This window comes from Pleurodeles waltl, chromosome 7 (assembly GCF_031143425.1).
Source record: "Pleurodeles waltl isolate 20211129_DDA chromosome 7, aPleWal1.hap1.20221129, whole genome shotgun sequence".
In the NCBI taxonomy this organism is placed as follows: domain Eukaryota; kingdom Metazoa; phylum Chordata; class Amphibia; order Caudata; family Salamandridae; genus Pleurodeles; species Pleurodeles waltl.
This window is the reverse complement of record NC_090446.1, coordinates 447,724,100-447,736,417: the sequence shown is the minus strand read 5'-3', so window position 1 is coordinate 447,736,417 and position 12,318 is coordinate 447,724,100. Positions and strand designations below refer to the sequence as shown.

The following is a 12,318-nucleotide window of genomic DNA, read 5'->3' as shown; positions in this document are numbered from 1 at the left end:
CAGACTGTAATAGGATGCATTGGAGTGGGGTGGATTGGGTTGGTGTGTGGTGGATTAGATGTAATTTGGGTGGATTGGAGTGGAGTGAATTGGGATGGAGTGGGGTGAATTGAGTAGAGGTGGATTGGGTTGGAGTGGGGGGTATTGCTTAGATTGGAATGGGACACATTGGAGTGGGGCGAATTGGAGTGGGACGTATTGTTTTGGATTGGAGAGGGGCAGATGGTAGAGTGGCGGATTGGAGTGGGGCAGATTGTTTTATATTAAAGTAGGACGGGTTGGAGTGATGTGGACTAGAGTGGGGCAGATTGTTTTGGATTGGAGTGTGACAGATTGTTTTGCATTGCAGTGGGGCAGATTGGAGTGGGGCAGATTGTTTTTGACTGTGGTGAAGCAGATTGCAGTGGGGCAGATTGTTCTTGATTGGGGCTGATTGGAGTGGGGCACATTGTTTTGAATTGGAGCAAGACATTGTTTTGGATTGGAATGGGGCAGATTGGAAAGGGGCAGATTGTTTTGGATTGGAGTGAGATGAAATAGAGTGGGGCAGATTAGATTGGGATGGGCTGTGAGGATTGTAGTGAGGTGGGTTGGAGTGAATTGGATTGGGGTGAGTGGTTTGGATTGTAGTGGGGTGGATTGGTGTGGGGAATAAATGCGGTGGATTGTAGTGGGTTGGATTGTAGTGGGGTGGATTGGGGTGTACTGCATGATTATGTATTAAAGCATAATTTCAGTAATTATACACCATAAAGAAACAATGTAGCTTTGCAATATTTTGAACAAGATATTTGTCATCTTTGGAGAAGAGCGTCCACAAGCAGAAATGAAAGAAAACATAAGTGGAAAGTGAGAAAAGATGACTTTGCAAAATAGCTATAAAAAATAAAACTTTGCAATTTTGTTTGTCCTGCTGTCCATGTTTTCACTAGTCAGAAGCCATCTGTTTGCAGGGAACTAGAAGTTAAAAAGAACAAAATAGTACCTCAACCACGTCGGGAGTAGCGGACAGGCACTGGTTAAGTTGAATCAATTAGTGCTTGGTCCCTGCTCCACAGAGAGGAACGGAAATGATGCTTTCCCTGCAGTGATGAATTGCAAGGCTGTAAAGAAGAGTGTCACGCAAGCCAACAAATGTTAAGTGACAGGCAGGTTCCAAGCTCTCTACTGTACACAACAGTCTTGCAAGCAAGACGTATGCGCTAGTATATGCACTCACAGGCTTAACCCTAAAAAGCCTTAGAATCCAGACGCTGAAAGCACATAACAGCAATTCTGTTCTGTGGAGGTTGGTGCGCTTGACAGGAGCAGAACAAATTATAAAGCATTTTGTAAGTTCGTAAAAGCCACATTTTTCAAAACACTAGTAAGGCCTTTCAGCATGGAGTGGGTGTACAAAAGAGAGTTGTTTGCCCTCTGTCACTCTTAATGTGGGTCAAGAATGCTCTTAGGCATGTAGCCATTCAGAGAAAGGTGACGTTAGCTAAATGCCAATGCAAGGGATTAGGCAGACAGCAAACTAGTGGAATCGGATTCTTTACTCAGAGGCAAAACAGAAGAGGCAAGTCTCCAAAATACTCCAGAACTTCTGTAAGTTTAGCTCCTGCAGGCCTCCCACCTCAGCAGCTCTGCCCTCAGCCAGACATCGTCACCGCCCAGGCGGGGCTCACAATGATAAATAACTCGCCTGCCCGTGAGTTGGGAGGGCAGCGGGGGCCAAGGCTTGTAACTGGCGAGGAGCGCTCCACTGCCTCTGTCTTTAAAAGGCATGGGTAACAGTGTGTGGCAGACTTAACTCACCTTGAGTGTTGCAACAATGTCCGACTCCCCCCCCCCCCACCCAACTGAGTCAAGAGAGAGAGGCTCAGGGCCTGCCTACCACTGCAACATCAGCACGACCAGTGAGTTCAGCAGTGGGCGGCACTGAGGCAAACGCGATTTCGCAGCAGTTCACCAGCAGTTGATAAGTGGCCACTCCAGAAGGGGCACACACTGGTTAGAGAGTTATGTCTCTTTGGAGAGGTGTAGTGTGGTGTAGGCCTATGAAAGGAAGGAGTTAGGATTGAATTAATCTTGTGGTAAAGTGTATGTAGCGAAGAAATGGTCTGACGGTTTTAAACTGGAGACAGCAGGATGATCTGTCTGTGGTCCTGCAAGCAGGCTAGTGGAGCAGGTGTAAAAAGTAAGGTGTGAAGAAACTGTGCAAGTCTATGGGTGCGTTTTGGAGAAGAGTTTTTGGACAATTTTTTTTAGGGGCAGTAGATTAGTGACATTCCATTCCAGTTATTTTGAAGCAGTTTCAATATCCTTTTAATGCTTCTTGTTGCTCGAAAGAGTGATATTTATCTCTGCATGCACTTCTTTGCTTGGTTTTATTCACAAATAAGTGTCATTCTAAGTGTCACACATTTGATTGGTGAATGTCACTCGTACGTAAACTAACACCATGGAAATGTCACACATATGCAATCTGAAAACTTGGCAGCTATGAAAACAAGTAGCCAGAAACCAATGCCTGCGCATGGAAGCAGTAGGCACGCAGCACAATGTCTTTTTATAAAGCAATAACAGCAGTCACAACCGTAGAAACACAGAAAATGACAATAAAATCTTTGCCAAGGAAATAACTCATATGGCAGCTGAGCAGCAAAGAAAGAGGAAGTGCTTTTCCTTGAGAATGGCTTTGTTGGGTGCCTTAACTACCTGACTGGTGGATTTCTGAAGTTTTTTGGACTTAGAGAAGTTGAAGTCCTTTGCATTGTTATGGTTGTCTTAATATTGCTGGGCTGCTGAGCTAAAAAGAAAAAGAATGCAAAACATAATCTGAAGCCTCCAGTCCTGACAATCCCACAGAACTTGGCACATCAGCCATAGAGAAAAGTGGGACAGGGTGTAACTAGAAGCAATCACTATTACTTTGGGTTATCGCTGAAGGACCAGCAATCAAAGAGTCCCCACAATCACTGGGCCTGATTCACAAAGGCAAACTTACACATTTCTTTCTAAGTTTACCATTTTTTTGGTTTTCACAAACTGCGAGTTTATTTTACTAATAGTAATTGTACTAGTGCAGAAACTCCGCACAAAAAGATAGGCCTCTCTTTGGATGCCATTTCCTTTCTGAGATCTGAAGCACTTTGTACATTTTGTTTTCCTGAAAACCACAGTACTAAGGGTTTTTGCTTTGTTTTTCTTTTAGTGTGTGTAGACATTTCATTGATATTTCTATCACAGTATTAAAATAAGAGGTAATTCGTGATGATTCCACATCGAAAACTCTTTTCACAGTACAGGCAAGTGATGGAATCACCAGCAGTCAAAAGAGAGTTTATGATGGTTTGCTCAGTGGGACTGCAGGGAGTTTCAGTGAGTATGATGACAGTAACGTTTTGTTCATTGAAGAGGATCAACACATTCATGGTGGTAAGACATGACCGAGAAGTAGATGTGGAGGAGTCAGAGCAGTATAGGTGTTACAGTGAATGTAAAGGGATTTTTTATCACAAATTGTTGACTGTGTATAAGATTATTGTGGTGACTCTAACTGAGTGCATGGATTGGAGTTGTAAGCTTAAGACTCTGGATGTTATTTGAGTAATTGATTACTAATAGCACTAGTGTAGTGGTCGTGGCCGAGCTCTGTGCTTATCTGGGTTTTTGGGCCGGGAGACTTTGGTTATGCTCTGAGTGCAGAGTGACTGAGGCATTGAAAGTGTCAGAACCCGACACATGGAGGGGTCTGGGAGCTCGGAGAGCAAAAAGAGAAAGACTGAACTTGGTGGGAGATGGGCAGCCCCTGGAGGCACCTTACGTGTGAAAACCAGCGTCAAGTTTCTTTTGTACGGGACTATAGCCCTAAGCAACGTTCGTAGCAGGAAGCTTTTTCTGTGTACTTTGGTTCTAGAAAATCTTAGAAAAAGGAGGATGGGTGCATGGGTAATTGTCGTGTGCTGTGCTTGACTTGGAGGGCTAAGGCCTTATAGCAGAACCGATCTCTTTTGATAGAAATGGGCTGTCAATTGAGGTTTTCTTGAGTTTATTTATTTTTTAGATGAACATTATTTCCCATCTAAGTGTTATTTAGAGCAATGAAGGTCACAGGGAGAGTAAGGTAAGGAGATCATAGATAAACAGGGTGTGTTAGGGTAATTGAAGGAAGCTGCTTATGTATAGACTCCTCTGGATTAAGGATGGTTAGATGATGCTGAGTTTGGAACCTGTCAATGTTCCAGAGTTCCAATGGGCAGTTAAATGTCCATCAGAACATTTCAAAGTAAGAAAACATAATTCGGAAATATACAATCTGTGATTTCCTGGAAAACCAGACTTAATGGAGCAAGGGGAAGACGTGGGAAAGCAGAGCCTCTGACCTTTACTGATGAATGTCTCAGAGACTGATTCTTGGGTATTATGGAACAGTTTTCTCTAGGTCTGGATGGGCTGGAAGCGCTGGTTATAGGCATATGTATCAATAATTTCGCCTCTCAAGGCTGAACGGCTCCGAAGATATTAAGGAATACAGGGCCTCTCAGATCGGTATTGATGACAGGGTTGTCACCTATGTCTTAATATTCTTAGGGAATGACATAGTGATTCAGAGCCTTTGATCTTAAAGACCGGTTGACTGCTGTGATTGCCTATGGACGTGATGCATTCTCTCCTACTTCTGCAGTATGGGAAGAATCAGAAGGTCCGGATCCTAGTCGATGCTGAGTACACATACCTGAACCCTGCACTGACTCTCGTAACCATGGCAATGATGACGCTCTGCAACCAATCAGAGCCTTGGATCTGGAATACCTACCAGTGCTACTTAAAGGTAAGCACCAAGTCTGTGGCCTTAGATTCAAGAAAGAGAGAGCAAATACTATGATATTAAAAGCATGTGTGTGTGATAAATGACCAAAAGCAATCCAGTCATACGAATCGAGATACTGCAGGTCATCAAGGAGTTTCTTTAGGCTACAGATGTAGTGCAATATAAGGTAATGTAATTCCAATGTGAATTTCAGACTCCTCATTACGTATGAAAGGTGCATTAAAAAAATAATTATAACCCCCCACCCCCATATGTATTGTCATGGCTCATCTGTCACTCTGTAAACTGCTGTGATATCATAAGTTTGAGATGTCTAGTATGATGTTGTTACAAAGTTAAAGGGCTATACTGCTATTTTCAACTCAAATCTAGAATTAAGGCATTGACAGATGTTACAGGAAAATAGCTCTTGTTAACGTGTCCCTTTATGATAATTTATTACACATTAGGACTCGTTTTAGCCCAATGAATCTTTTGACCCAGTTGAGAGACACTTTAGGACGAGATAGCTAATCAGTATGTTAATCAATACATCAATAATGTCATCAATATTTATTACCACAATGCATTTCACTTTAGTCAAAGACATTAATCAACTCAAGACACCACCGGCGGCCATTCTGGCTTTCCCGCTGGGCTGGCGGGCGACCGCCAGAAGGCCGCCCACCGGCCTAGCGGGAAACCCCCCTCAACAATGAAGCCGGCTCCGAATGGAGCCGGCGGAGTTGTAGGGGTGCGACGGGTGCAGTGGCACCCGTTGCGATTTTCAGTGTCTGCAAAGCAGACACTGAAAATCATTATGGGGCCCTGTTAGGGGGCCCCTGCACTGCCCATGCCAGTGGCATGGGCAGTGCAGGGGCCCCCAGGGGCCCTACGACACCCGTTCCCGCCATCCTGTTCCTGGCGGTTAAAACCGCCAGGAACAGGATGGCGGGAAGGGGGTCGGAATCCCCATGGCAGCGCGGATTCCCTGGGCCCCCCTTTTCTGACCGCGGCTTTACCGCCGCGGTCAGAATGGCCCAAGAAGCACCGCCAGCCTGTTGGCAGTGCTTCCTCTGCCCTCTGCCCTGGCGGTTTCAAACCGCCAGGGTCAGAATGAGGGCCTTTATGTTAATATAGATTAGATAAACTCCGCTCTCTCAGTCCCTCCTCTGATGACGTTCGTCATCACACAAACCTTTCCCTTTTAACCTTTCACTTTCAATTTTTCACCTTGCGCATAATGCGCATTTCAACATCTTGTCCTTTGTGTGAACTTTCCCAAATTTCATTAAACATTTTCTCCCTTTCATTTTCCTCATTTCTCTTGTTCCTTTTTGTCCAATTTCTTCTAACTCTGTCATTAATTTTGCATGCTCCCCATAAACCCAATAAACAAACTAGGACAATTAATAGACCCCCTAATATTTTTGCAAGCACTCCGTTCCAAATATTACTAAACCAGCTCCCTACTCTGGCAATTCAGACAGAGAACAAGCATCACGTTCATGACAAAACAGTAGAAAAGGCTTCGTATAATCAGGCATACCTAAGGCTGGTGCCCTACACATGCACTCTCTCAATTCCATGAATGACTCAAGCTCTTCTTTGGACAAAGCTATGGTATACGGTTCATCCTTGGTTTCCTTGCCTGTCAGCCTTATCAATGGTTTAGAGATAATCGAAAAGTTGGGAATCCACTGGCGACAGTAGCCCACCATTCCCAAAAACATCCTGACATCTCTCTTTGTTGTCGGGGGATTCATCTGTAGTATAGCTGCCACCCTCTCCTTTGATATTCTCCTGGATCCCTTCTCAATCAAATGCCCTATGTATTTCACCTCTTTCTGACAGTACTGCAACTGCTTTGGGGACACTTTATGTCTGTTCTTTCCCAAATGGTTCAGTAAGGCAATTGTGTAATACCTACAGTCATCTTTTGATCTGTACGCAATCAGCAAGTCATCAATGTACTGCACTAGAGTCAAACTAAAAGGCAATTCTAGCGACTCTAAATCCTTCTTCAATATCTGATTGAAGATGGACGGTGACTCAGAAAACCCTTGAGGAATTCTGCACCAACTGTACACCTTATGCAGGAATTTGAAACTGAAGAGAAATTGGCTGTCCTCATGAAGAGGTACCAAAAAGAACGCTTGTGACAAGTCCACAACTGTGAACCACTCTGCATCACATGGACCCTGAAACATGATTACTGCTGGATTTGGCACTATGGGGCAACATTTTACCACAATCTTGTTTATTTTTCTCAAATCCTGTACAATTCGAAATTTCCCACAAGGCTTTTTCAAACTCATTATTGGTGAATTACATGGACTGCTCAATACTTCCTTCAGGACTCCTTGCTTTACAAAGTCTGCGATTATCTGCAACACTTGAATAAGGACATCTTGTGCCATGTGGTACTGCGGCACCTGGGGAAACACTGCATTTGGCTTCACTTGTACTTTAACCGGTTCAGCTCCTTTTATCAGTCCCACTTCTTTTCCTGTCAGGTCCCATACTTTTTCTGTCATTGTTCCCTGCAATTCAGCTGGCAAGTCAGTAACTGTAAGCATCGGTAATAGGGTTACCAGATTATAATCTTCATTTGCAGTCTCCGATTCTAATTCAGAAAATTGCCCGTCATCCCCTTCATCATCACTGTTTGTTTGAACCTCAATTCCTTCTTTAGAACAGGTGATTGAACATTTCGTTTTGCACAGTAAGTCTCTTCCTAGTAGGGATACAGGACTCGAATCGCAGACTACAAACTTATGCAGTCCCTGAAAGTTGCCAATCTCAACTTGAACCGGGTCTGTGATCGGGTTTGTCAAGTACTGGTTTGCTACCCCTACCACTCTTATGGTACGCCCTGAAAGTGGTAATTTCGGAACCTCTGCACTTCTAACTGTAGAACGTGCAGCTCCTGTGTCAACCAAGAATGATACCTTGTGACCCATCACCTTTCCCTCTACATAGGGTCCTCTCTGATCTACTTCTAAGGACGATGCAAGCCAGCACTCCTCAATGTCTGAACTGTCATCCGACCATTCATCATTCATTCCATCTTCAGCACGCAATGGGAATTGCTGTACTGTTTATTTTGATTCACCATTTGACCTGTGGCCTGCTGAGGAAGCATCACCTGTTGCTGTCCCACTGGAGCTAATGGTAATTGCATTTGCTGTCTAGGTACCATGGGAACCTGCTGTTGTACTTGCTGCATTTGTGCTGGTTGAACACGTGGCATTTGCATCTGCTGCATGGGCTGTAACCCCTGCATCTGAACCATGTTATTCTGGTAGTTCTGATTTTGACCCCTCAATTTTGGACCCCTCACATTTTGAAATGTACCGACATCAGTGCTTTGTTGAACAACACCATCATGTACCGCATTCGGGCATTCCCGCTTCCAATGCCCCACGCCCCCGCACACGTAACATGGTGACATCTTTTTTATCCCTTGCGCATCATTTTGAACCACAACAGTATTCCAGTCTGGACCGCGATTCACAAAACCTCGACCTCGGCCTCACGGTTGTGCCTGAAACATGCCATTCCCTTGCGGTTGCTGTTGTACCATTTGCTGGATTCCATTCCCTTGCATACCTGCCTGCACTGCCTTAATCTGCATCACCATCACTTTCTCCTTCAACTCAATCTCGTCACTACAGTATTTCGCATACTGCAACACCTCATCAATCGGCTTTGCTTGCCAACAGATCAAATGATTCTTAATCACCTGGCCAACCTCTGGTCTCAGCCCTTCAACAAATCTGAACACAAGATGGTTCATGTCTTTCGGCTCTATAGTCTCAGTACCACTGTAATGCTTGAATGCTTTCAACAACCTCTCATAATAGGCATGGATCGATTCTTTAACCTCCTGTGAGTTCCGGTCGATTTTCTGCCAATCAGTCACTTTTAGCGACACTTTCTTCTTTAAAAACTCAATCACTTTATGATAGTACTTCATCACCTCCTCAGATGGTGCTCCAGACACCTTATCCCTTGAGGGTTCCTGCGTCGGCCAGTCCACACCTCTCTTGCATTCAAGCCATAAATCGGGTGGAACAATAATCTCAAACAAGGTATTTGGGTCCTCCCAGAGACACTTCGCAAGCTTCACAAACCTGTCTGTCTGTTGATACCACTCTATAGGTTTCTCCCTCAACCTTGGATAATCATTTGTGAATGACAGAATGTCTCCCCTGGATCATGGTACATGGACTAGAACCCCTCTAGCTGTCTCTCTCATTGGTATCATCTTTACCGACCCAGTGTCAGGTGAAGGTTTAGTCTGGCTTGATCCCGGACTGTCACCTTTCTCCTTATCTCTTTTCTTTGCCCATCTGCCTTCCCACTTTTCTAAGGCTCCCCAGATCTGTGCACTCTGCAATATTTCTTTAAGATGCACTTTTATTCTGGCCAACCTCATGTGGTCAAAGTCTTTAGAGTTGTAGTCTAATCTGTAACTCCTTTTCAAATGTTTAGTATTCTCAATATCAATATTGTATTTGTCGCCAGGTTCGCCAACCTCTGATGTACCTTGCCCACTTCTTTAGTGATTTTGGGGCACAAGTATCTTAATTCCGCTTCTGTGTATGATTCTAATCTGTTTACCCCTATTGTCCCTTCCCCTAGTTCAGCAGCTTCCACACCCAGTCTTACAAAGTTTAGGTACTCATCTCTCTCAGATTTTTCTGCGGTCACTGTAGCAGGTTGTGAGGTTTTGTTATTTCCAGCCACTTGTTTAGCTGCTGAACGGAAAAGCCTTGCAACAAGATATTTCCTGACTGCATCAAGGGTGTTTGTGACGCATCTGCACTCATTGTCTGTGGGGCTAGCACACTTGACCCTACTTGTCTCATTGTCTCCAAGGGAGCCCCAATTGTGCTAAGATCTAACAGAGATCTGAGGTGTTCGGCTGTTTGTGATCTTGGTGATATTGATCGGGGGTTCCTGTGAACCCTCCTCTTATTATTTCCTGGGTTCCCAACCCTTGATCACATATACCAGGCTTACCCTGCGCATACAATGGCACCGATGGACCAACAGTAATCGGTAATGATATAGCAGCTGGTGTCTGACCTGGTCCCAAACCCTGCAGAGCAGTAACTCCTAAGGCTTGATTCACTGAGGCTGGGGCAGGTACTAACAGAGGTCCTGCTGCTGGACTATACCCCGGAATCAGCTGGTGCTGCGGCTGGGGCAGCAATTGTGGAGTTGGCTCAATCTGCACTAACTTCGACTTTGTATATATCGGATCAGGCGGCACTATCAGATTCGTAGTAGTCTCTAGCACTGGGATATCTGCGGTGGAGGTTGCAACTGTATCTGCATGTCTGGCGCAGTGGGTACACTGACACCATTCTGTATCAAACCCATATCACTAGTCTGCTCTGTATTAGTAACTCCCTTCTCCTGCGTCTGGTTCTCAGGACCCGCACTAGTGCTCGGGGCATTGTCGTCTACTGCATAAGGTGGCGGGCGCTCATGTAACAACTGATTAGAAAACTCTTGGTTGTCTGAGTCATCTTCTTCTATCCAGGACCTCTTAGTCTCTTTAGGCTTATTAGAGTCCTTATCTGTCTTGCAGGTGGCTTTCTTTCCCTGCGTCTCGTCTTCCTGTGTTATTGCCGGAAACAATTTAAGTCCGTCGATTATTCCCCTTCTCCACATTTTGCTCTCATTGTCCCACCTAGCCCCAGCTAAGGTCTTTTCTGGCTTTTTCATTCTCCTCTCGAATTTCTGTTGTCTTTGTTTAATAGCCATTAAGTCCCAGACTGCTAATGCCTCGTACTGAGCTGGCCTTGGAGGTGGCTTTTGTACACTTTACATCAACCTCAAATTCTCTAGAATTCTCGTATTGAATGTTCCGTGCTCCGGAAATGCCAAACATCCCTCCTTCTCTGTCAATTTGCGCCACTGTTTCATCCATAAGCAAGGCACGACTCCCTTCTCCTCCATTACTATATAAGCTGGAGTACCCTCAGGCGGTGTAGGCTCCCCTTCACTCGCCATAATGTATGCTTCTCCTTTCAGAGCGCTCATAAAAGCTTTGATAAAATTAATCTTTGCGTTTTTTCTTTTGTTTTGTATTTAATCAGGAAGTGACTTTAATTCCCAGGACACTCTTCACCCACCTTTCTCGACCTATTGCCTCTCACGGACGGCTGCCAATCCGTGCGCAACCCCTCTCGACAACTAACCTATCCCAGCGCAGCACCACTGACGTCACACTCGCACGCACTGCAGCTGACAAAGTCTTGCGGATTATCCGCCCCTCACTGGATTCGCACCAAACTAATGCAACATTACTGCGAGCACCTTTTAACAATAACAACAATTCAAATTTGCCGGTTTAATACAGGAAGGGTACACAATCGCTTCAGAACTTTACAGAGATTTCACTTGAAGCCTCGGCCGCTACTCTCTCCTTCTCGGTTCTCGCATACGCAAGCAGAATTCGACCTGCAAATCCTACTCTCGACTTGTCAATGGTTCGTTCTAGTTCACTTTAGAAATTGCCAAATCTCCATCGAAGGTTTCACACATACAATTTGACTCAAACTCGACTTGTCAACCACGTCCAATTGGCCTATTAAACCGCACAAATTGCAAGATAAACTCAAGTGTCTCCTACACTTGTCAATATACTCCGGAGTCTTAGACCACAACGGGTCCGTACATTAACAACCAACCACATGGATAATTTTTTAGCACAAAGCGCCACACTCATATGAAGTACGCCGACTTCCCGACTCTCATACTGTGGAGTATGCCCACTCCTACTAAAACAACATTTACCTGGCCTAAACACACATAATCCTCATAAATCACCTGCAAAATGCATAAGCTGAGCAAGCGCAAATTCTACACCATACATACTAAGACGCCAAGAACATTCCCAACTCAACAGAAACATATGCACAAGTACGTTGGGGCAACCGAGGCAAACTGACAGACAAAATCCCCATAAACAGGGGTGTTCGCCAGGGATGTGTGTTGGCACCGCTTTTGTTTTCCATCTTTATTAACGAGGTGGTACAGGTCATGATGGCATGCCAGAGCGATGCCCCCACCTTAGGCGCCCAAAAAATCCCAATTCTTCTTTTTGCAGATGACTCGCTTCTAATTTCCAAGACCCCTATGGGCTTACAAATCCTTATTGACAGATTCAATGTATTCTGTCGGGATTATGGCTTAGAGTTAAATTCCAAGAAAAAGAAGCTGATGGCTCTGCGCTCTGGGATGCAGAAGAAGTGTACTATTAATCTAGATGGCGATCCCTTGGATAAGGTTAGTTCTATTGATTATCTAGGTGTAAGGCTTACTGATAACCTACACTGGGAAGAACAGATTAACAAAAGTATTGGTCTTCTACAGCATACTGCAGCATCCATCTTGCGCTTCTACAGGAGTACAATGATAAAAACGGTCTCCCCAGCTATCAAGATCTATGTCGCCAAGGCACAGGGAGCTGGTGTGTATGGTGCGGAGGTATGGGGCTTTTC

At 44.7% G+C, this 12,318-nt stretch overlaps 1 protein-coding gene across 1 annotated transcript in view; it reads left to right on the top strand.

Moving 5' to 3' along the window:
- The window catches only part of PRODH2 (proline dehydrogenase 2), a 273,534-nt gene that overhangs the window by 135,406 nt on the left and 125,810 nt on the right, over positions 1 to 12,318 (top strand). Inside the window, exon 6 of the mRNA XM_069243992.1 lies at positions 4,673 to 4,819. Within this exon, the coding sequence (XP_069100093.1) occupies positions 4,673 to 4,819 (147 nt within the window). The remainder of the gene's footprint in view (positions 1 to 4,672; positions 4,820 to 12,318) is intronic.